General features: G+C 39.7%; 1 protein-coding gene across 1 annotated transcript; it reads right to left on the bottom strand.

Moving 5' to 3' along the window:
* Nucleotides 1-2,496: 2,496 nt before the first annotated feature.
* Nucleotides 2,497-21,625, bottom strand: CHDH (choline dehydrogenase). Its single transcript, XM_040591594.1, has 8 exons — nucleotides 21,465-21,625; nucleotides 15,921-16,727; nucleotides 12,195-12,346; nucleotides 7,918-8,047; nucleotides 7,109-7,243; nucleotides 5,802-5,944; nucleotides 4,875-4,977; nucleotides 2,497-4,294 (listed from the first exon to the last, which is right to left on the bottom strand). The coding sequence occupies exons 2-8, from the start codon at nucleotides 16,672-16,674 to the stop codon at nucleotides 3,876-3,878; spliced, it is 1,836 nt and encodes a 611-aa protein (XP_040447528.1). The 5' UTR covers nucleotides 16,675-16,727; nucleotides 21,465-21,625; the 3' UTR covers nucleotides 2,497-3,875.
* Nucleotides 21,626-21,866: the final 241 nt, after the last annotated feature.

Here is a 21,866-nt window from a genome sequence, read left to right as displayed (position 1 = left end):
AGTATGGTTAGGCCTTAGCTTTCCATAATCTGATGAGAGACTCTTTAGGGCAGATATGCTATTTTATGAAAAAGTAGTTCTTACAAAAAGAAATACTGACAGAAATTTAGTTACACACCATGTTTTATATATAGTTAATGGTTTAAGGGAGAACAAATATATGGATACATAGAATACCTGTTCAATTTTATTACAGAAGTATATGGAAAAGTGTAATCAATATATGCACAATTACATGGTAATTGGCACCCTTAAAATATGCTAATCATGGTAATTACTCAATACAGAAAAATTAGAGGTTATCTCAATAACTAAAGTATATTTCCTGAGTTTCCAGGTTTGTTTATATATGTATATAATGACAGAAAATATTAGTAAAGGATTAAACATTGCAAGGTCTTTTACAGTAAATTCACTGAAAAAGTGAATATATAGAATATATTCATATTTGAATAGTGTCTTACTTTTGGAGCTTGGATGACAGAAGAACGGAGACTAAAAATTAAAATACTGCAATAAGATATGTTTATGTTCTCTACAATAACTCATCTTTTTAACTATAATTTCTTTAAAAATGCATAAATGATTTTGTTATTCCTCAAAATATATTGCTATGTTTATTTTATAGAAAAATAGTTGTTCCAAGCCCACTTGCTGGTTTTCCAGTGTTTATAGAGCTTCCTTATTTAGTTGCAGACTAATTGAAATCAGACACTTGGAAGGGATTTTAAGCCAAAGAAACATCAAAAGTTCTGATATTCAAAAACTTGAGTGGCCTTACATGAATTAAATATAATGCAGTTTCACAAGTACTGCTATTTTCTGCCGCTTTTAAAAACACTTCTCACACTAAAGCAACCTGTGTATGTGTACAAAAGAAATATTTTTGGTCACTTTTCTTTCTCAATCTCATTGTCCCCAGCCAGAGACTTCCAACTGTGTTTGAAGCATCTGCAGCAAGCTATTACTGTGGAAATGCTGGTGTTTTTACTTGCAGTACCGTTGCTGGTTCAAGCCATGTTGGCAGGTCTAGTAACTGCCTAATTCTTACATCAAACAGCTTTTATAGTTAACTGGTTTTTAATACATAATGTAGTATCATCTGCACATTTATAGAAAAATTTGTATCTGGGTAGAACTTGGAATAATATTCAGTTATACACTGCATTATTTTCTTAAATAAGTAAACCCCTGTAATTAATAGCCTGTGTTCTGCAATGCAGTAAGGTGTAAAAGATGGTTAATTTTAGCTAGCAGCCTGCCAGTGCCCCACAGAGCATGTTAGAATCCCTTGTACCTGTTCCAAGTATCCCTTAGCAGACCTGACCCTGCTAGAAGTAAGAACAATTTTAACAGGACTTCAATATCAGCAACCAGATATAATGCAGGGGAAACTACTGGGAGCTTGATGCTAACTGAAGATTTCCCTAGGGCAGCAAAACTTTCAAATACCTGAGCCATTTCTTTGGCACTGCATCAAAGGAATGTCATGAAGGAGCCTCAACATTCTGTAGCAGTGAGGCCTAAATTAATAAAGCAATAAAGAAATTGCAGTTCGCAGCAATGAAAATACTGAAGTGTTTAGAAGGGGAGGAGTCTGCAAGGTGTCTATGTATGTTTAGAACAACAAGAAAAGATGATGATGTTTCAGAAGAAATGCCTGACTATCTGATTGCACAATGCAGCAATGTGTGCCTGAACATAAGACACACATGCAGTTCGGCATGTGTATCTAACCTTGCTATTTTCTCTTTAGAGCTTGATATAATGGCAGAGGATAGCCCTGTGTGTGGTCAGTGGTAAGTTATGTAAGACAGTGGCTAGTTAATCCTCTGCAGTTGCATAATAACAATTCCCATCTTGCATGCCTAGAGTGGAAATCCATGTTATAAATCTGCAAATGCAGGAACTTCAGTATTTTGTCTTTCTAAATTGCTTCCCCTCTCAACTGCACAGGACTGTGGTAAGTCTCACTAGTATATATTACTCTGAGTATCTTAATATTTTGTATTCCAAATGACACTAAGATACCTACTGAATATCTTTAAATGAAAATCTTAAAAGCACAGGTGCTGAATAAAAATTGTTTGCCATAAAAGGTACACCATACACAGTTCATACTTTCCTCAAATGCACATTTGCATCACATGACTTGTCATATTAACACAGCTAATCAGTCACCTCTGACTAAAATATTCTTGCCCTTAGCCTCATTTTAAGAGAATGCATCACATACATAGAAAGGGTTTACCTGTCTCCTTTTGGAGCAGAGTGTACTGCTATCGTCTTCTTTCTTCAGTATTTTTGTTTGTCTTTATGCAGGTACTCTAATGAATTAAGTCCTTTCCCTCAGTTAGCAGCAGGGCTTCCAACTACTGCCTTACAGCAAGCAGCACCAGGTAGAAGTATCTGCCTTAAACATCTGCAGTTGTCTCTCTAGCCAGCATCTGAGTCAGCAAGTTTTTTTACAATCAGCTCAAATAGTGTAAAATTCCATTTTTCTGCAAAAAAAGTTTATTCTGTTTACCACAAGTCCTGAGCAATCTTAGGCTACAGGAAGCTTTTACTTTATAATTTGACAGCTGCTTAGTCAGCAAGTTATTTTGGAATACTTAATAAATCCAAACAATTCAATGGATTCAACTTCATTCAATGAGTTCAGTTTCTTTAGATTTATTTTCTTTAAATCATTATCTGAAAATTAGATTGACAGAAAAGAGCCATGAAAGATCATGTATTTTGTTTTACACATCTGAAGATAATAAAACAAAGACTTAAGTTCTAACTAAAATATAGCATTGGTTCACTGATTAAGTTACTTGCCTTCTAATTTAAAAACACCTGTTCCTGTATCATCAATATCTGGCCTTATGCAGTTGAGTAAATTTTCATTTTAAATCTAGCTTGGCTGTAATTTTTTTTAGTAAAATTTGAGTGATAGCAAGGCACTATTCAGAATGTTTGCTGAGAAATATCTTTTGCAAACATTTATCTTAGAACAAAGACCAGTAACTTTAAGGATGTTATAGAAAGTGCAGAACTCTTACTGGGCTAAATGATGAAGTGGTACAATTAATGAGCTTAATTTGTGAACTGAATTCTACTAAGCTCCTTGCAAAAAAATACCAAGGAGGAGTTCCAGTTTTCCAATATATTTTTACAAATATCAGCTCCTGTTCTGCATTTTTTAGAAAAGTTTCTGATAAATACATTTGTCTTATTTTTGAATACTATAGAGTTAAGACTGCTAAGTATGCTGAAGTCTAACTTTCAAGTGAGGATCTCTAAACTGTGCATTCCTCTCATAAAAAAATCACATTTGAGAAATACTGAACATGTGCAGGTTCTGCTCCCTCCTGTGAATTCTGATATGAACTAATTTGGCCTGCAAATATGAAATTACATAAATGCTTAAGTTTGCTTAACCATTCTTTGCAGGATGTGAGGATTACTGCTAGCTGCTATCATGGGTAACACTCTCACAGCAGTTAAAATCTTTCCTTTAAATAACAAGGTATACCATAATGATTTTCAAAATAGCACATATAATCTCTTCCTTTCTTCATAAAACTGCACTGTATTTCTGGCTTATGTGCACAACTGTCTTGTCATTTAGAAATAGCTTCTCTTCAACAAAAAAATCTGAGTTGTGCCACAAAAGGTTATATTTAACTAACATAAGCAGCTTAAGCTAACTGGTTAAAAAAAAGTGAATAGGTAGTCTAATATAAGAGAATGGTTCAAATTAATAGTTATTTTAATAGGATATGTTGTTTTGCATGTTTGGGGTTTTTTTTTGGCATGTTCAGTAAGAGATAGCAACATGCTCTTGAAAGCCTAAGTAGCTAAAGATGTGAAAGGATGAGAACATTTGTTTATCTCTGTGTTTTCAAGGTCTTGGGCTTATATACAGGAACATTTTTCTCCTGAAGTGATGGGAGGCCCTTAATTATATCTGCAGCTTTCTCTGCTATCATAATAGTTGGGGCATTCAAATTTCCACTGACAACACTGGGCATTATTGAAGCATCTACTACTCGCAAGTTTTCAACACCAATTACTTTTGTTTGGGGATCAACTACAGCAGTGCTATCTGAAAGCTGACCCATTTTACAGGTGCAGGAAGGATGATAAGCACTGTCAGCTCTCTGTCTTATGAAAGCATCTATTTCTTTGTCAGACTGAACATTGTTTCCTGGTTGAATTTCAGGCCCACGAAATTTTTCAAAAGCTTTCTGAGCAAAGATCTCTCTGGTCAACTTGACGCACTGGCGGAATTCCCCAATATCTCTTTCTGTATGGAGAGAAAATAAGAAAACTGTAAGTACATCCTTAATTTAGTAATACATACGGAATGCATAACAGGAAAAAACAGCATCAAAGAAGAAGGGTTGGAGGCAAACTCTCTCACTTATTGCTGAAAGCCATAGTAAAATAGGATGTTTTTCAAAGTCACAGATATTTACATTCACTGTGAACAAAACTGTCATTTATATTGCCAATTCCCAAAAAGGAACAAGTGAGATATGAAGAATTGCTCTGTATTTCTCTATACCCACTATCTAGCTAAGGACACTAGTGTCAGCACAAAGAAGCAAACGAGATCCATTCTTTCATGAGCAGGGGAGGGGGTGAAATGAACAGCGTGATGCAGCAAACACCAAGAACCCTGACTGAATTACCAGCAGGGAATTCTGTTTGGTTTACACAGTGCTTTGCACAACGGCCTCTTTTGATACTGACTTTTATAAATGAGAAATAAGTAGCAATGCACCAACCAGCACTTCTGAATAGGTGTTGAGTAGATATGAAAATCTGCTACTGAAACAGGCAGGAAACAGGCTGACACCAGAGCAAGGAGAGGTTGCATTTACCTGTTGACAAGTAGTTTGGCTCAATGATAGGATGGTCGTTTGGGTCTGTGCTCTTCAGCTTTAGCCAGCCCACACTTGTGCTCCTCATGGGTCCCACGTGGACCTACAACACGCATGCTATACTCGTGACACAATCACACCAGACATTTTCCCAAATTTGGTATGATTTTTTTTTTTTCAATTTGGATAGTCTTTACAAATTCAGCAAATGTAAATGTTAAAGGGAGATAATGGAAAATGCCATTGAACATTTTTCCATTTTACATAAGTTTGTTGTAATTTATGATATTCCGTAAGGGGAAGGGAATATACCTGTCTTAGCAACTTACAGCTGTTCTTTTAATTTAAAATACAACCATTCCAATTTAGCAGTAGCAGAGCATTCTAATACAATCAGCAATCAAAACAAATTACTATCATCGCTGAAGAAAAGAGATTAGCAAGAAGAAACATGTATATTCAGTAACAGTTCCCCAGCATTAGCATAGACTTTTGGATCAAGATCATAGTCTAAAATGGGGTTTGGATTTATGCCAATGAATAGATGAGTGGCCTCAGACATTCACACTTAAATCTCTGTCTAAACTGCAGTGGAACAGAGAACACCTTGTTTTAGTTCTGTACAGCATCTAGCACAATGGTGTCCTAATCAATAACACTATGGTACTTCAGTACTGCAAATTCTTAAACAGCAGTTCAATACTCGCCTGCTTTCCCAGAGATGAAAAGTAACATAATTTTGGTAGCAATAGCAAATAAAAAGCTGCTGGTTTTCCCCCAATGTAGGAAGTCAAGCCAGCAATTTTGTATTATACTGAAATAAGTCTTTTTCAGTATATAGCCAAATTACCAATATTTAAAATAAAGTGCAAGCCTCCTTGCTTATTGCTACAGAACATTACTGGAATATGTTCTTCAACAATTCACCTGGTAAGCTTCCATTGTAGAAGCAACACGACCATGATCAATAACCTGGGAAGGGAGAAAGTGGAACTGAATGTCGGGGTGAGGAACCCCTGGTTCACTTCGGATAAAACCACCAGATTCCAAGTGGGCAGTGGCTCCCTCACCTAGAGAGTGTAAATGAGAGAGAAAATGCCATTAAAAGACCTCAAAAAAGCAAGAAATTCCTTCTTAACCCTTGGTTTCACTACTATGAATAATTTATATATATACGGTGGCAATGGCAAGGAATGCAAATCCATTATGAGCAGCTTGTAATTTAAGCAATATGCATCACTTTCATCTGCTTTTTAATCACTAGATAAATATAAATATGCATAGCTTTGGAAATCCCACTTATTTGAAAGTGGGATGTTACAGTTATCTCACTGTAACTGGCAGGCCTAGGGTCTAACTCCATAGGCAGATTTGGTCCCAGGATCCTAACAGGTGTGGAGGGAATTGACTGCAGCATCCTGATATTACTGCACTGCACACTCAACGGCATGCGGTACAGTTATCCCATCAGTCACATGTAATAGGCAGATCCATCCACAGTACCTAGCCTGAAGGGGAAAGATGAAGAGCCTGCAATGCACCTCATTATGTTATTTTCACATCCTTTTAAAACCATAAATTAGCCCTCAATGTTTACTTGCACAGTAAAAAGCCACATATACCCAGTAAGAGTTGTCAAATACTAACATAGTAATTCAGCAAGTGATGAAGATCTCAACTTTGTCCAAATTATTTTACTGATTTCAAGGATTACTTTTACAGATTCTTTTTAAGGTACAATTTACAGCTGGGTTACTGAAAATAAGTGCTTCATTTTAACAAAAGTCACTTCTGATTTACTTACAAGGGTTCTGAATGGAGAAACAAACTAATTTTGGGGAGGCAATTACACAGAAAACTTAATTCAGTTCAACAATATGTTTTTATTGACATGGTATTTATTTTAAATACAATTTTTCCTTTATTTTTTTACAACAGGTTTTCTCAATAGCACTGATTTTTAAATCTAGAATTTTTCTTAAATAAGAAAGACATAAAAAAGTTTTTAAAGTGTACAAAACTCTGTCTTGTTACCTAAGGTATAATAACTGTTTTAAAATATTCTGATTTAGAAGAAAATGAATAGCTTAAGTCCATTTGTGAGCTCCGGTTATTTCCCAGAACATGAAAAAAATCATATATGAAGGCTCCCAGACTTTGAAATTCATGGATAAAAAGGCTGTACTAATTCTAAAATAATCAATGGTAGAATGATAGCATACTTTGATTCATACCTGTAAACTTCCAAAGCCATTCTAGACCAATCCTCACCATGTTAACTGGCTTCTGTGCGTTATATAGAGTAATAGGTTTGGTGCACTTTTGCTGGACGTACACTTCTAAATGATCCTGAAGGTTCTGGCCTACCCCTGAAGGGGAGGAGAAAGGGTGAGGAAGGAGTAGAAGGAGGGGGAAAAAAAAAGTTATTTCACACAGAACAATTATACACAACATTTGCAACTAGAAAACAGCATAAATGGGAACTAAACTAACCTCTTACAAAGGCAGTGATGACTAAGACCAAGACCATGAGTCATATCAGCCTTTTGCTCATGTCAGAATAAGGTTTTACATAAACATAGCATAACTAGAATGAAAATAGAAAGTTAAATGGCAGACATATCACTTGTTCTAAAATTGCCAGATATGACTTCTAAATACAGTACTAGCTTTTCTAGTTTTAAGGAAAAGTTCATGTTATTCCTTCTGCCTTTGATAATATAGGACAGTGGGAATTTATATAATCTGTTGTGGATCAAAACTCATTCAAAATTCTAAATAATAAGTAGGCTGCTTTAATTTAGAAGTACTCAGTGGCATTTTTCAGAAAGATGTATTTCACTATCAAATGTAGTGAAGAAAGTGTAGGAGGTTATTGCTCAGTTCTAAAAATCAATGCAAGTTTCCACTGATTTGTAACACTTAAGTTTCTGTCCACACAACCTGACACAAAGACAACTGATTTTCATGGATTCTTTTCATTTAATGGTCTTTGAATTTTATCCATAGGAAGATGTAAGGTTAAAATAAATAATAAAATTACCAGGAAGATGGCAAACAACAGGAACCCCCAGTTTTTTTAGATCATCTGCATTGCCAATCCCAGACAACATAAGCAGCTGTGGAGAATTTATGGCACCTCCACTTAAAATAACTTCTTTACTGGCAAAAGCCTAAAAGGAAATGAGCACAAAAGTCCTAACATTATTAAGTCTGATCTCAATGCAAGCAACACGTCAAGAGCTTCTGTTCAAATGTGCTATTCTGATCCACATTAGACACCCTTCCCTCACACATTTCTCATTCTACATGTATTTCTATCTTGCCAGAAGTTTCTGCAGAGAAATGATCAAGCTTTCACTTTGATCATTTCTGTATTTGTTCCCATGTTTACAATCTGTTCAAGCTGAATGGCACACAACATTCAGCTCAGCCAGTACCATGGCTGCAAATAAACTCCTGTGCTACTTACCAGGAAAAAAAAGTACCTATGACACTTGGATCAGTCAGCTAAGCATGTCTTTTGTTTTCAGTAACGGTTTGTAAATTAAAACTGAAACTCCTAAGGAAGACTTTGAATTCAGAGACATGCTAGCTTAAAGTTTCTCAAGAGCTTATCTTCTTAGTTCAGCCAAGACTAATGTTTGGTTTCTTAGCTCATTGTAGTCCTCAGAAGCCCGTCAACCACTAAAGTACTACTGAGAAAACTCTGACTGCAGGCATAGATACAATACTGTTTTGCTGACAGAGTTTTCATCAGTTTGAGTCTGAGCCCTAAGCTGGTCATGATACAGGCTGCTGAACCAGTCCTCTGCCTTTGACTGTTTTCTGTGCTAGACAGTTCTTTTTCTAGAACCTTCTCTGCAAGTGGTTTTGGCACACCTTTCCAAGGATTTCTGCCCCAAAATATTCTTATTTAGCAGTACCAAAATCCTTCTGTGTCATTTTTGTCTGGGTCCTACCTCCTCCCTGTTGCCACATCTCTTAAATGTAGGATCAGAACTACTCCTCTCAGTGCTTTTCACTATTAAAAGAGAAAACTGTGTGGAGTGAGAAATATCAATACCCTCCTCCTTTTCCTTTTACTCTTTGAAAGACAATGATGTGGGTTAATCCAACCTTGTTCAGACTATTCCCTAGTATTCCAGTGCGATGGCTCATGAACACACACACAAAGGATGCGCTCCGTCCTCCTAGGTGCACAGATACTGCCTGTTGAAATACGGGTATCCTTTGTATACACTGAGTTAAAGAGTTGATTACAAACTGAATAATAACTCTTGCATGTTAGAAAAAGATTCAAGATTCACCTGTCCTTAGGAAAGAACAACGGCACCACAGAAGAAACACAAAGTAAGCAATAATTTACATTGAATGCAAATTATAATGCTGTCTAAGCTGGTTCAATGTTTTAAAGTGATACGCATTTGCAAAAGTAATACCATAACATTTATCTGTGAATTCTAATATATCAGTGTGGCCACAGTGAGGAGAAAATAGACGAGGTGTGCAATTATGCCCCTGAATTTCCTCTCATTAGCAAGCAAAATTCACAAAAGTTCAAGGAAACCTATCCTGTATTGCTCATCTGCATTCTCCACTTTTGTAGAATGTAAGGTGCTATCGTGAGTAGCTGCTTGTTTTTATTTCAGAAGAGACATTTACCTTCTAAAGGAACATTAAAAAGTGCTAATTTTTCCCTGCAGTATGGTAAAGGATTAACAAATTAGTATTGAGTGTGTATTAACTTGTAGTAATCCTGTCCTTTTTGAATGACATCTCAGCTACAAAGAATAATGGCGAATGAGACTGGTGCTAGTCATAAAATAAAAATGTAGCACGGACATAACTTCTGATAAATTGTTTCCACACTATTTATCTGATATTGTCAATAGATAGCCATTGCTGATACTTTGTGTTCATTTTTTTTGTTCATGTTTTGCTCCAGGCAATCATTAGTATGTTAAGACTAATACACAGAGTATCTGTGACTGCTGAATCAATACTAGATCTGTATTTTGCATGTTATACAAATGTAACTTATATTTTCTGTGGTACACAGAGAACTGGTGCCAATTTGTTCCAGGTATATTCAAATGATGCTCATTTGGTCTATGCTCATTGCAAAGTCACCACTGTAGTTATTCCTAGCCAATATACAGTCTTTCATTGTGCTTAAAGCTAACACGCAGAGAGGAAAAACTGACTTTTGCATGGGTTATTTTGTCTACGATACATTAAAAATATTTTTCCCCTCTAAATACACTTTTCTGCTTGACTCTGAACTCAGAAACTCCAGCAATGTTCAGTCTACTTTCCCTGCTTTTGTCAGAGGGCTTACTGGGAGCAGTCTGGGACCCCAGTGTCCACTGAAATAACATTTAAGTCACGGCCTTGATGAACAGGTTTTGAATCATGCTTGAATCAGGTTTTGATCATCTTTTAACTTTACTGATGACTGATGTAAAGGAGATCCTACCTAAAACAGACTGTAAAAACAAAAATGCCGTAATGTAATCGTTTCATCTTGACATTAGTAATGTAAAAAAATTATTAGCTCTTCCATTCTTTCAGGTATAAAATTTTCCAGAAAGTACAAGCAGACAAGTCCTACAATTTTGATGTTGGGAGAAAAAAAAACAGGAAGGGAAATACTTTGAAGGTGTACATTTTATGATACGTGCTATAAATATATATCATACAATCATAGAATGGTCTGGGTTGGAAGGGACCTTAAAGATCATCTAGTTCCAAGACCCCTGCCATGGTTGCTCCAGGCCCCATCCAGCCTGGCCTTGAGCACTTCCAGGGATGGGGCATCCACAGCTGCCCTGGACAAACTGTGCCAGTGTCTCACCACCCCCACAGTAAAGAATTCCTTCCTAATATCTAATCTAAATCCACCCTCTTTCAGTTTAAAGCCATTACCCCATGTCATACCACTACGTGCCCTTGTAAAAAACTCCCCCAGCTTTCTTGTAGGCCCCATTTAGGTACTGGGAGGCTGCTGTAAGGTCCCCCCTGGAGCCTTTTCTTTGCCAGGTTGAACAACCCCAATATATCATTCATTATGTATAATTCATACATGTATTAATATGTATGAAAATTCATAGCACTTAAAGAATTTTGCAGTTAAAGCAGTCCAGTATTCAGAAAGTCTTTGATCATATGTAATTAGCTTTCCAAGACTTTCTTCAACAAAATTAATCTTGATAATAGCACAGGAACAGCAAGTATAGACACTGGTTTTGTAGCCATTTAATAGCTCATGAAATCAATTAAATTTTCTGCAACTTTTGTTCTACATTGTTAAAATGATTATCATTACCAATTCACTTAGAAAACAACAGATTTGGTTTGTGCATTAGAAAATATGCATAAGCTTATTTATACTGCATTTTAACTTTTAGCAGGTGTTCAGTCACAGAACACTTGTCTGTTGAGTCCTGTAAGCCTTACTGAACTCAAAATGTCAAAATTTATACTCCCCTCTCTTTAGGATATTACTATTTCACTTTTAAATTGGTTTATAATTGTTTGTGACTGAAGTTATTAACATACAAATCCCTTTTAGGCAATTTTGTAATGACATACTCCATAATCAGCTGTAATTTTAAAGAGTTAAGGGAAATTAGAATGTTTTAGGTTTTATAGAAGTCCATGGATTGAAAGCTGCACAAAATTAACTGTTTATCCTGAGTTAAGTTATAATGGCAATTCAAGCTTCCTTCCACATGATCACATGTTCAATGAAAGGTTGACTGAGACTGAAAAATACTCATTCCACAAACAACCATAAGGCCCATTTCATCATTATGTTTAATCATTACTATCCCAAAACACAATACATGATGGCAAAGTAGGAGGGAACGACTCATTTTTTATCCCTTGAGCCATTCAGATTTCAGTATCTAGCTTTTACAGATTTTCCTATTCCAGAACAAAATTTTCAGAAACATCAGCATTTCAGCACACTAGTCAATATGCTGAGATAGTGCATGATTGCACCATAGGTTCCAGCCAGAAACCTTACACAACACTTGCATAACATCAAGTTATGGCTTGCCCCCTCTGTACTGAGAGACTGAAATATAATGGAGATGTTAATCTCTAAATCAATACAGCTGAAATATCACCTACTGTAAAATAAGGACATGTAAAAAAGTAAAGACAAGGAATCATGTACTGGAAGAGACAACATAGCCTCTGAAAGCAGACTTTTGCATAGCAAAGTGCCACTTATAATAAGAGTTCTTTTAAAAAAATATTTAATTTTGCTTTGACTCATACCTTTCATACTGGAAAATAAAAATCTCTTACCTTTTTCCTTTGTCCTTTTCTCACATACTCAACACCAATAGATTTTGTTCCTTCAAACAAGATTTTTGTTACAAGTGTCTTCTCTTCAACTGACAAATTTGGGCGTGACATGGCTGGGCGAAGGTAAGCACTAGCTGTGCTCCATCTTTGACCTACAATATGTATTTACATTAAACATCAAAATAGTCATGCTCAGTATTCCTCAAGATTTTGGCCAATAACCATCAAGTTGTTTACAGAGGGAAAACCTTCATAGAGTTTATAGACTTCAAAGCAAATATGATTTGATACAAATAACTAAATGTTTTATTATAACATAACAAATTTCACAATCACATTCTGAAAATCTACTCTGCATCACAAATTGAACTATGAATCAAGACTTGGCATGCCAATGCAGTTTTCAATGAAATACACTAGACAGAGCAAGCTACCGTGAAATGAACAGAGTGTAAACATAGTGTTCTAGAGTAATCTGAACAACCATAGAATCGTAGAATCACTTAGGTTGGAAAAGATCTTTGAGATCTTCAAGTCCAACTGTTTACCCAGGACTGCCAAGTCCGCCACTAAACCATGTCTCTAAGCACCGCATCTATGTGTTTTTTGAACACTTCCAGATACGGTGATTCCACCACCTCCCTGGGCAGCCTGTGCCTTCAGGTGCCTTCACCACCCTCTCACTGAAGTATTTTTTCATAATATCCAATCTAAAACCTCCCCTGACACAGCTTAAGGCCATTTCCTCTTGTTCTGTCCCTTGTTATCAGGAAGAAAAGACTTATACCCCACCTGCCTACAGCCTTTCAGGTAGTTGTAAAGAGCAATTAAGTCCCCCCCCCAAGCCTCCTTTTCTCCAGACTAAACAACCCCAGTTCCCTCAGCTGCTCCTCACAAGCCTTGTGCTCCAGACCCTTCCCCAGCTCCGTTGCCCGTCTCTGGACATGCTCCAGCACCTCAATGTCTCTCCTGTAGTGAGGGGCCCAAAACTGAACACAGGATTTGAGATGCAGCCTCACCAGTGCTGAGTGCAGGGGGACAGTCACTACCCTGGTCCTGCTGGCCACACTGTTTTGGATACAGGCCAGGATGCTGCTGGCCATCTTGGCCACCTGGGCATGCTGCCAGCTCATGTTCAGCTGTCCCATTCACCATCCCTCCTTAGGCTCAGCCACCCAGCCAGCTTTTTACCCAGCAAACACTATACCCATCCAAGCCACGAGCAGCCAGTTTCTCCAGGAGAATGCTGTAGAAGGCAGTGTCAAAAGCTTTACTAAAGTCTAGGTAGGCATCATCCACAGCCTTTCCCTCATCCACTAGGTGGGTCGTCTTGCTGTAGAAGGAGATCAGGTTTCTCAAGCAGGATCTGCCTTTCATAAATCCACATTGGCTGGGCCTGATTCCCTGGTTGTCCTGCATGTGCCATATGATGGCATTCAGGATGATCTGCTCCATAACCTTCCCTGGCACCAAGGTCAGGCTGACAGGCTTTTAGTTACCCAGATCCTCCTTTCAGCCCTTCTTGTAGATGGGCATCACACTGGCTGACCTCCAGTCTTTTGGGACCTCCCCAGTTAGCCAGGACTGTTGATAAATGATGGAGAGTGGCTTGGTGAGTTCTTTTGCCAGCTCCCTTGGTACCCTTGGGTGGATCCCATCTGGCCCCATAGATTTATGCATGTCCAAGTGCAGCGGCAGGTCACTATTTCCTCCTGGATATGGAACTTCATTCTGCTCATCCTTGTCCCTGTCTTCCAGTTCAGGAGGCTGAGTACCCAGAGGGCAACTAGTCTTGCTATTAGAGACCAAGGCAAAGAAAGCATTGAGTACCTCAGCCTTTTCCTCGTCCTTTGTGGCAATGTTCCCTGCTGCATCCAGTAAAGGATGGAGATTACCCTTGGCCCTCCTTTTGTTTCTAATGTATTTGTAAAAACATTTTTTATTATCTTTTATGGCAGTGGCCAGCTTGAGTTCTAGCTGGGCTTTTGCCTTTGTAATCTTCTCCCTGCATAACCTTGCAACATCCTTGTAGTCCTCCAGAGTTGCCTGCCCCTTCTCCCAAAGGATGTAAATTCTTTTTTCCCTGAGTTCCAGACAAAGCTCTCTGTTCAGCCAGGTCAGTCTTCTTCCCCACTGGCTCATGGGGATGGCCTGTTCCTGCGCCTTTAGGACTTCCTTCCTGAAGAGTGCCCAGCTTTCCTGGACCTCTTGGCCCTTCAAGACTGTCTCCCAAGGAACTCTGCTGACCAGACTCCTAAACAGGCCAAAGTCTTCCCCCCAGAAGTCCAAGGTAGCAGTTCTGCTGACCTCCCTCCTTACTTCTCTAAGAATCTAAAAACGCTATCACCTCATAATCACTATGCCCAAGACGTCCTCCAGTCACCACATCACCTACCAGTCCTTCTCTGTTTGTAAACAGCAGGTCCAGCAGGGCATCTCTCCTGCTTGGCTCACTCACCAGCTGTGTCAGGAAGTTATTTTCCGCACACTCCAGGAACCTCCTAGACTGTTTCCCCTCTGCTGTGTTGTATTTCCAGTGGACATCCAGTAAGTTGAATTCCCCCATGAGAACAAGGGCTAGCGATCATGACACTTCTCCCAGCTGTCTGTAGAATATTTAATCTGCCTCTTCATCCTGGTTGGGTGGTCTATAATGTAATTCCACCAGGATATCCACCTTGTTGGCCTTCCCCTCATTCTTGCCCATAAACATTCAACCTTGTTATTACCATCATTAAGCTCTGGGCAATCAAAACACTCCCTGACACACCTCTCCTTCCTTGCTTATCCCTTCTGAAAAGTTTGTAGTTTTTCCATTGCAGCACTCCAGGCACGCAAGTCAACCCACCGTGTTTCCGTGATGGTGACTATATCATAGTCTTCCTGCTGCATGATGGCTCCCAGCTCCTCCTGTTTGTTGCACACGCTTCAGGCATTAGCAGAGATGCACTTTACTTGTGGTATTGATCTCGCTTTCAACACTGGCATGCCACCTCTGCGCTCATCTCTAGCGAGCCTGGTTTTATTCCCTTCCCCCTTCAAATCTGGTTTAAAGCTCTCCCAATGAGTCCTACTAACTCCAGACCTAGAATCCTTTTCCCCCTTTGAGACAGGTGAACCCTGTCTGTTGCCAGCAGGCCTGGTGACGTGTAAACTGACCCATGATCAAAAAAACCAAAATTCAGCCAGGTCTGGAGCCAGGTATTGATCTGTGTGATCTCCCAATTACATGTACCATCACTCCCCATGACTGGCAGGACTCGTGCTCGTGATCCCTCAACCAGTCACCCCAAGGCCCCGAGTCCTCTCTTGATTGCCCTCAGACTTCTTGCTGTTTGGACTGCACCATTGCCCACTTGGAAAACCAGTAATGGATAATAATCAGAAGGCTGTACCAGACAAGGGAATTTTCTAATAACATCCCTTACCCGGGACCCCAGGGAGGCAACAGACTTCCCTGTGGGTTGGGTCCAGTCAATGTATCAGGCACTCTGTTCCTCTCAGAGTGGAGTCACCCATGGCAACCACCTTTTTTTGTGTTAGCAGAGCTGGTCATGATGTGTGGGGTTGACTGACTCTCCCTAGACAACTCCTCCAACCTGGACAAAACCTCCTCCAACCAAATGGCATTCAGTGCAGATTAGATGTCCATATTCCAAAATGCTTTCAGAAGTACCACTGGTGAGTCAGAAATACAAATTACTTAAGGACCCCTCTGTGATTTACCTTGGTATATAGTCATGTCCATCCAGCCAAATCCTTCTTGCTGATAGCCATTCATATCATCTGTGAAGGGATACCCAGCTTGTTGGGTTGCCTCCAGGAATGCATGATGAAGAGGATGGTTTGTTTTCCCTCTTGACACATACAGGGGTCCATTTCCACCTCTGTACTGATCTGGCCCCAGTTCATGTGTCTGTGCCTTCTTAAAATAGGGCAAGCAATGTTCATAGTCCCATCCTATAGCCCCTTCCCTGCTCCATCGGTTATAATCTTCTGCATGCCCACGAATGTATACCATAGCATTGAGAGAAGAGGAACCACCCCACACTCTTCCACGGGGCCAGTACATAACTCGGTTATCCATATGCTTTTGTGATGTTGTGTGGTAATACCAGTTATATTTCTCATCACAGAGGTTGTATGTTAATGCAGCAGGCATATGAATCTTCCACATCAGTCTTTTACTACCTAGAAGGGTATCTTTAGGGCCTGCTTCCAAAAGTAGTACTGTACTGAGAGGGTCTTCAGTCAGCCTGTTGGCTAATACACACCCTGCTGATCCAGCTCCAACAATGACATAATTATAAGAGTTTGCCTTTTCAGAACTAAGTTGAGATAATGCACGTGAAATTTTGAATTGTTGTTCATTGATGCCCAATATGTTCTTTAATATGTGTGCTTTAAACAGATTTCCTGTTATTTTGTGCATCTGATTCACAGGACTGCAACATTTAACTCCTTTAATTAAGTATGACATCTTCACTGATAGTATCACTCTTGTAGAATTTCTAATAAAAATCCAGTTTTACCCTAGAAAAACAAACAAACAAAAATCCTAATTAAGATGTAAGCATTAACACAGTGCGCAAACTCTAAAATGTCAGTCATTTTCAAGTAAACCTGGTATACTTCACCCATTCTCACTGTCCAAAAGGTTAACAAGAATGCCAATAAACAAATAAACATCTGCTTTCAAACTCGCTCTCTTATTATTCTTTTAATGCAGTCTATGCACCAGTCAAGTGGCATACTGTTTTGTATTACATGCATTCTGATTTTGATTTGCTTCTAGTTCCTGATACATGAAGCTCATTTTCAAGTATTTGCCCAAACCATGAATCTTACTTACCTTGGAGTCTCTCTTCAACTGCCTCTAGTAGGTAAGAATTTAAGAAAAACAACAAATTCACAAACTTCTAAGCCAATTCACAGCAATGGAAATGAGGAGTATGCACACTGTACCTTCTGCCAGACCAAATCTAGGACAATGTCTCTCCAAAACAAACGTGTAACATTGAAATTAATTTTCAGCTATCCCGAAGGTGAAAAACTGTTAGGTTTTGAGGCCTGTCTCTTAAAATAGGCAAAGGCAAAATCTGTTTATTTGTGACTTCGTACCTTATTACTAGACCCAGATCCTCCAGGAGTGCTCTGACTACAGTTGCGGTCTAACACCACCAGATCCTTAGGCTGAGTAGGAATGGCAATTTTTTTACCTTCAGAAAAGCCAGTGAACCTTGCAAGCAACATAGTTTTAGCTGTGTTGCACAGGTTCAGGTGCTAAATGCAAGACCTCAGTTTGAAATGCGTTTCTCTTGCTCTTTCCTCTTGAAACCATTCCTCTTGGTATAAACAATTAGTGAAAACAGATATCCTTGGGCTATAAATAGTATTTCTCCCTAGTCCATGGCTTCTGTCTAAGCTGTTGCCCTGGGTTCTAGAGATGGCAACCTATCCAGAGGCTGTTACACTGTAACGCACTGCCCATCTGAAAGACATAAGAAAGCTTTTTCCTGGAAATATATTGAATACTGTATTGTGTTTGTGATATCTAATTTTTCAGAAATTAATTACATTGTTAAAGTTGCTTTTCACACATTTAAGTTTCATATGCCTGTTTTTTTCACTAAAATAAAACATGCCTTAATGAGTCACTGAAATAACCAGCTTTTTTCTTACTACAAGGTGGAACAGAACTGTACTGATTGTCTTGGGTGAAACTCTGCAATGTAAAGTTTGTGAGAGCATACATGAGCCCTTAAGGCCCAACTCTGTAACAAAATTAGGTGCAGGATGCTGATAAACATTAAAATTCTTCCACATACAACTATATTTATTTACAATTTGATGTACAATCTCATATGCAAATGTGGTTTGGGTTTTTTTTTTCCTCTCTGGGAAAGCATGGGAAGAAGGATACATTTCTTTCTCTTTTTAGGAAAACTTGTAATAGGCTGTATAAACCCTCAGACTTCTGGAAAACAAACAACAAACCATGGAGAACAGTTGGTTAAAAAAATAATAAAAAAAAGATGCCAGGGATGGGTCTGACCCCAGAGTTCACACAGCTGATTCTCACACGGCTAATTCAAAACTGATCCCAGGTGAAAGTTGGAGGGTTGTCTTTTACAGGTGGAGACTATTAAAGGATTCTTTCCTGGAAGAGAAGGTTTGGTAATTTCATGCAACATGACAGAGAAAGATGCAAAGGTAGAGATATTTTTGTCTGGTTTCTGTTTTGTTTGGGATGAAGAGGGCTACCATTCTGAAGCACTTATGTTTATTCTGCAGGACTGGTGGGTAACAGGACTTTTATTGTTTCAGGAACAACAGATTGCTGATGGGGTTAATAGAATATGGGCCTGGGCCTTAATAATCTGGGAAAGATACTTTGTCCCTATGTGTGTTGTTTCTGTTTTTCTGGTAGAGATGCACCATAATGAGGTGAAGTGATTAGCTTTACACCTGAGGTAGTAAACCCTCAGACTTTGTTCTGACAGATGGTCAACATTAATTATTTAAATAGGTAGGGGTCACACACTCTGGAATGAGTATTGGCTGGCTTATTTTGGCATGGGATCTGCAATGCCATCAAGTATCACTGTACCTCCTCACCAGAGTGCTGGTTGTTAAGCTTACAACCTACCTAGCTCTTGGTGTAGAGGGTAGGTTCTGCAGAATCCCTGGAATCATGTTCAGTCAGGGACTGACTGACTCTGATAACGCTGGAGGCTGTAGTTCTACAGTTTGCTACAGCATAAGTAGTGGCTACTGGGCTCCTGAAAATACTATCGCAAGTGACACTCCAAAGGCAGTATTGATATTATAGTACTAAGTGTTTTTGTCTTGCCCTATGATAGAATCCTAATGCTGCAGTCTAAACCCTTTAAAAAGCTGATTTGTTAAGAGCCTCTCACATGTGCAGGCTTTGAGACTCACAGAACACAGTTCAACCTTGTATCAAGAACTGAGATCATGAAGTCCTGAAATTAGAACATGATGATACTTCTCTCTAAAATAATCTGCGTAGTTCTATGAGCATGCATGGGTTTATCACAGTTCAAGTTCTCCTACAGAAGTCTTGTGGAATTTTGCAGGAATCCCTCTTTGAACAAGAGAGCATCAATCTAATGCATCTTTGTGTTCAGCTTATCCCTTAGTTTTATCTGTTTTTTTTGCGAGAGAGTATTTACAGCTTGTGCAGTGTTCCTAAGAACTGAAAACAACAAGAATGTACTTTTTCCAGTAAATGGAAAAAATAAAATTGTTATCCTAATAGGTAGTTATCTTGAGGCTCTGAGATGTGCTGGGGAAACTGACCCAGTTTACCTAGTAGGGAATTATAGTTTTATGATCAGCTCTATTAAATATTGTAGTGGCTATGTTAAAACAAAATATGTAGAAATAGGGAGGTTTCCACAACACGGTTCTATTGGAATGCTCTTTACTTGCCAACAAGAAAAAATTGTCTTTAGGGCCTTACTAGATATTACTGCATGTCTTCATTTGCATTCTCACATACCATGACTTCTATATGAACATGTAGTAAGATGCTCCTCAGGAATCAGTGAACCAACTTGCAGAGATGAACATAAACCACATTCATTGTATTGCACTAAAGCTTCAAAATTGGGTGCTCTTTTTAAAGATGTATGTGTTTACAGATACTATTACTAGTAACCAGGGCCTATAGACAGGGGTCTTACAAGAGCGAGGAGAGCAGGAGCATCTCGGCAGGAAAATTCTGTTCCTACAATATAATAATACATCTAATGGTACACCAGGTAGCTAGAAGTGTGCAGTGGAGTTCTGAAGTTAGGTGTTTGGGACTCTGCATCATTGTAACACATTTCTGAATGCAGTATCAGGCTTGTATGAAAAATAAACCCTGACATAACCCATGGGTACTTATCAACCTCTGCAGAGTTGCAATATTTTGGGTTCACAAGTGAAAGCAGATTTCTGTAAAGGACAGTGAAGCTGTGAAAGGTGGAAAATATGTTACTTGACTACTTTTTTTTTTTTTAGGAAGGGGGAGACAAAAAGGAGAGAAAGATATGCAAGAGGCTGTGTAGGGCATCTAAGGAATAAATTGTCTTGCACTCTGTAAAAAAGCTAAGCAAAAGTGCTAGGATTCAGCCCAGGGACCTTACTTCTAGACTTCTGGAACTAAAGGGCTCACAGTCCACAAAAAACAGAGGAATGCAGGTATCCTGCATGTGTAGCAGGGGACATATTGAAAAATGGACAGTAATGAAATGGTTCTGTATGTAGATGAGGTGGCTAATCTATAAAAGTTACAGGGCATTGTGCATCATTTCTGTTAACCTGTCAGAGTTGTCCTGTTCTTGTTCTTTGATAAAATTGGAAATAAGTCATCAAAAATAAAAAAGCCTAGAAGGCTGAATTACCAGCCAAGAGAGCTAAATCTAATGCTCCTTTTAAGTAACTGTAGTAGTATTTTGAATCTACTCCACCAGATTTCTCAGATTTGTGATTAGATGTGAGCTCATGTTTTTCTTTGCGCGCTTTTTTTTTGTTTACATCAAATGGAACATGACTGGTAGAGTAACTTTTGAGACAATTTTTATCTTGCAATGAGAGAGTTGGAAGCTAAGTCAGTCAACAGTGTCTGGTCATAATATCCAGGTGACTTTTGAGAATCAGTGTGCAGGTGATTCACAAATTTCTGTGCTTTTAACCTTTTGACCTCTGAAGTGCAGAGGTCAAAACCCAAGCCAGTCCGATTTAATTTAAATCCCACATAAACAGTTGGATTGGATGGATTAAAACACTAGTTTCGAAGCACCATTCCTTTTGTCGTATTGATCCACACCCACTCCCATACGGTCCTCCTGCACAAGCACTATCCTACTCCTCTAACCGATCCTGAAACAAAGAGGAGAGGGTCACTGTGGCTGAAGCTTTACTCCTGGTCCTATTTTGCCAGGGGCAAAACAAGATGCTCTCTGGCAGTTGTACAATAGCCCCTCTCCCCGGGGTGTCTGGCAGCAGGGACAGTGCACGGCGCAGCGGGGCGAGGGGGCCTTGGCCGCACACCTGCCCGCGCTGGGAGATCCTGTCAGGCCCAGGTATGAGGCAGAAGGAACGGCTCAGGTAAAACCTGCTCTTGTCGCCCCCGCAGACTGTACACAAGTTTATTTGGACTCATTTTCTCCTCGGCCTTGCTAGTAAGGAAGTTCATTCCCTCACAGCAGCTTTGTGGTAGGTTAATTTCCACGGCTGAAGTTGTCCGAGCCTACTTACCTCAGCGTTCCTCCTTCCTGAACGAACAGCTGTGCCGGCCTAGAGCATCAGGCACCCCCGCTCTGGCGTTGCCCGCAGCGGCTCTAGCCCCGCACAACGGCCGGGAGCGGGGCCGGTACCCGCCCAGCAGCCCCGGACCGGCCCCTCCGCAGGACGGGGCGCCCGCCGCCGCGCCTCTTCCCTCCCGGCCGCGGTCCCGCTGCCCCTGCGCGGGAAGGGCCGGCCCCGGCGGGGGGAGAGGTCCGCGGGGGAGGCAGGGAGGGGGGCGGGTGGAACTTCCTGCAGGAACGCAGCCTTTGGCCTCTCTGACGGGTGTCTCGGGGCGACTTCGTGCCGTTTCGAAACGGGCCGGGGTGGCGGCGGGCCGAAGTCCGCTGCCCGCCCGCTCCCGCACGGCGGCCG

Source organism: Falco naumanni, chromosome 4 (genome assembly GCF_017639655.2).
Source record: "Falco naumanni isolate bFalNau1 chromosome 4, bFalNau1.pat, whole genome shotgun sequence".
In the NCBI taxonomy this organism is placed as follows: domain Eukaryota; kingdom Metazoa; phylum Chordata; class Aves; order Falconiformes; family Falconidae; genus Falco; species Falco naumanni.
The sequence above is the reverse complement of the archived record's forward strand: the minus strand, read 5'-3'. Positions and strand labels throughout refer to the sequence as shown.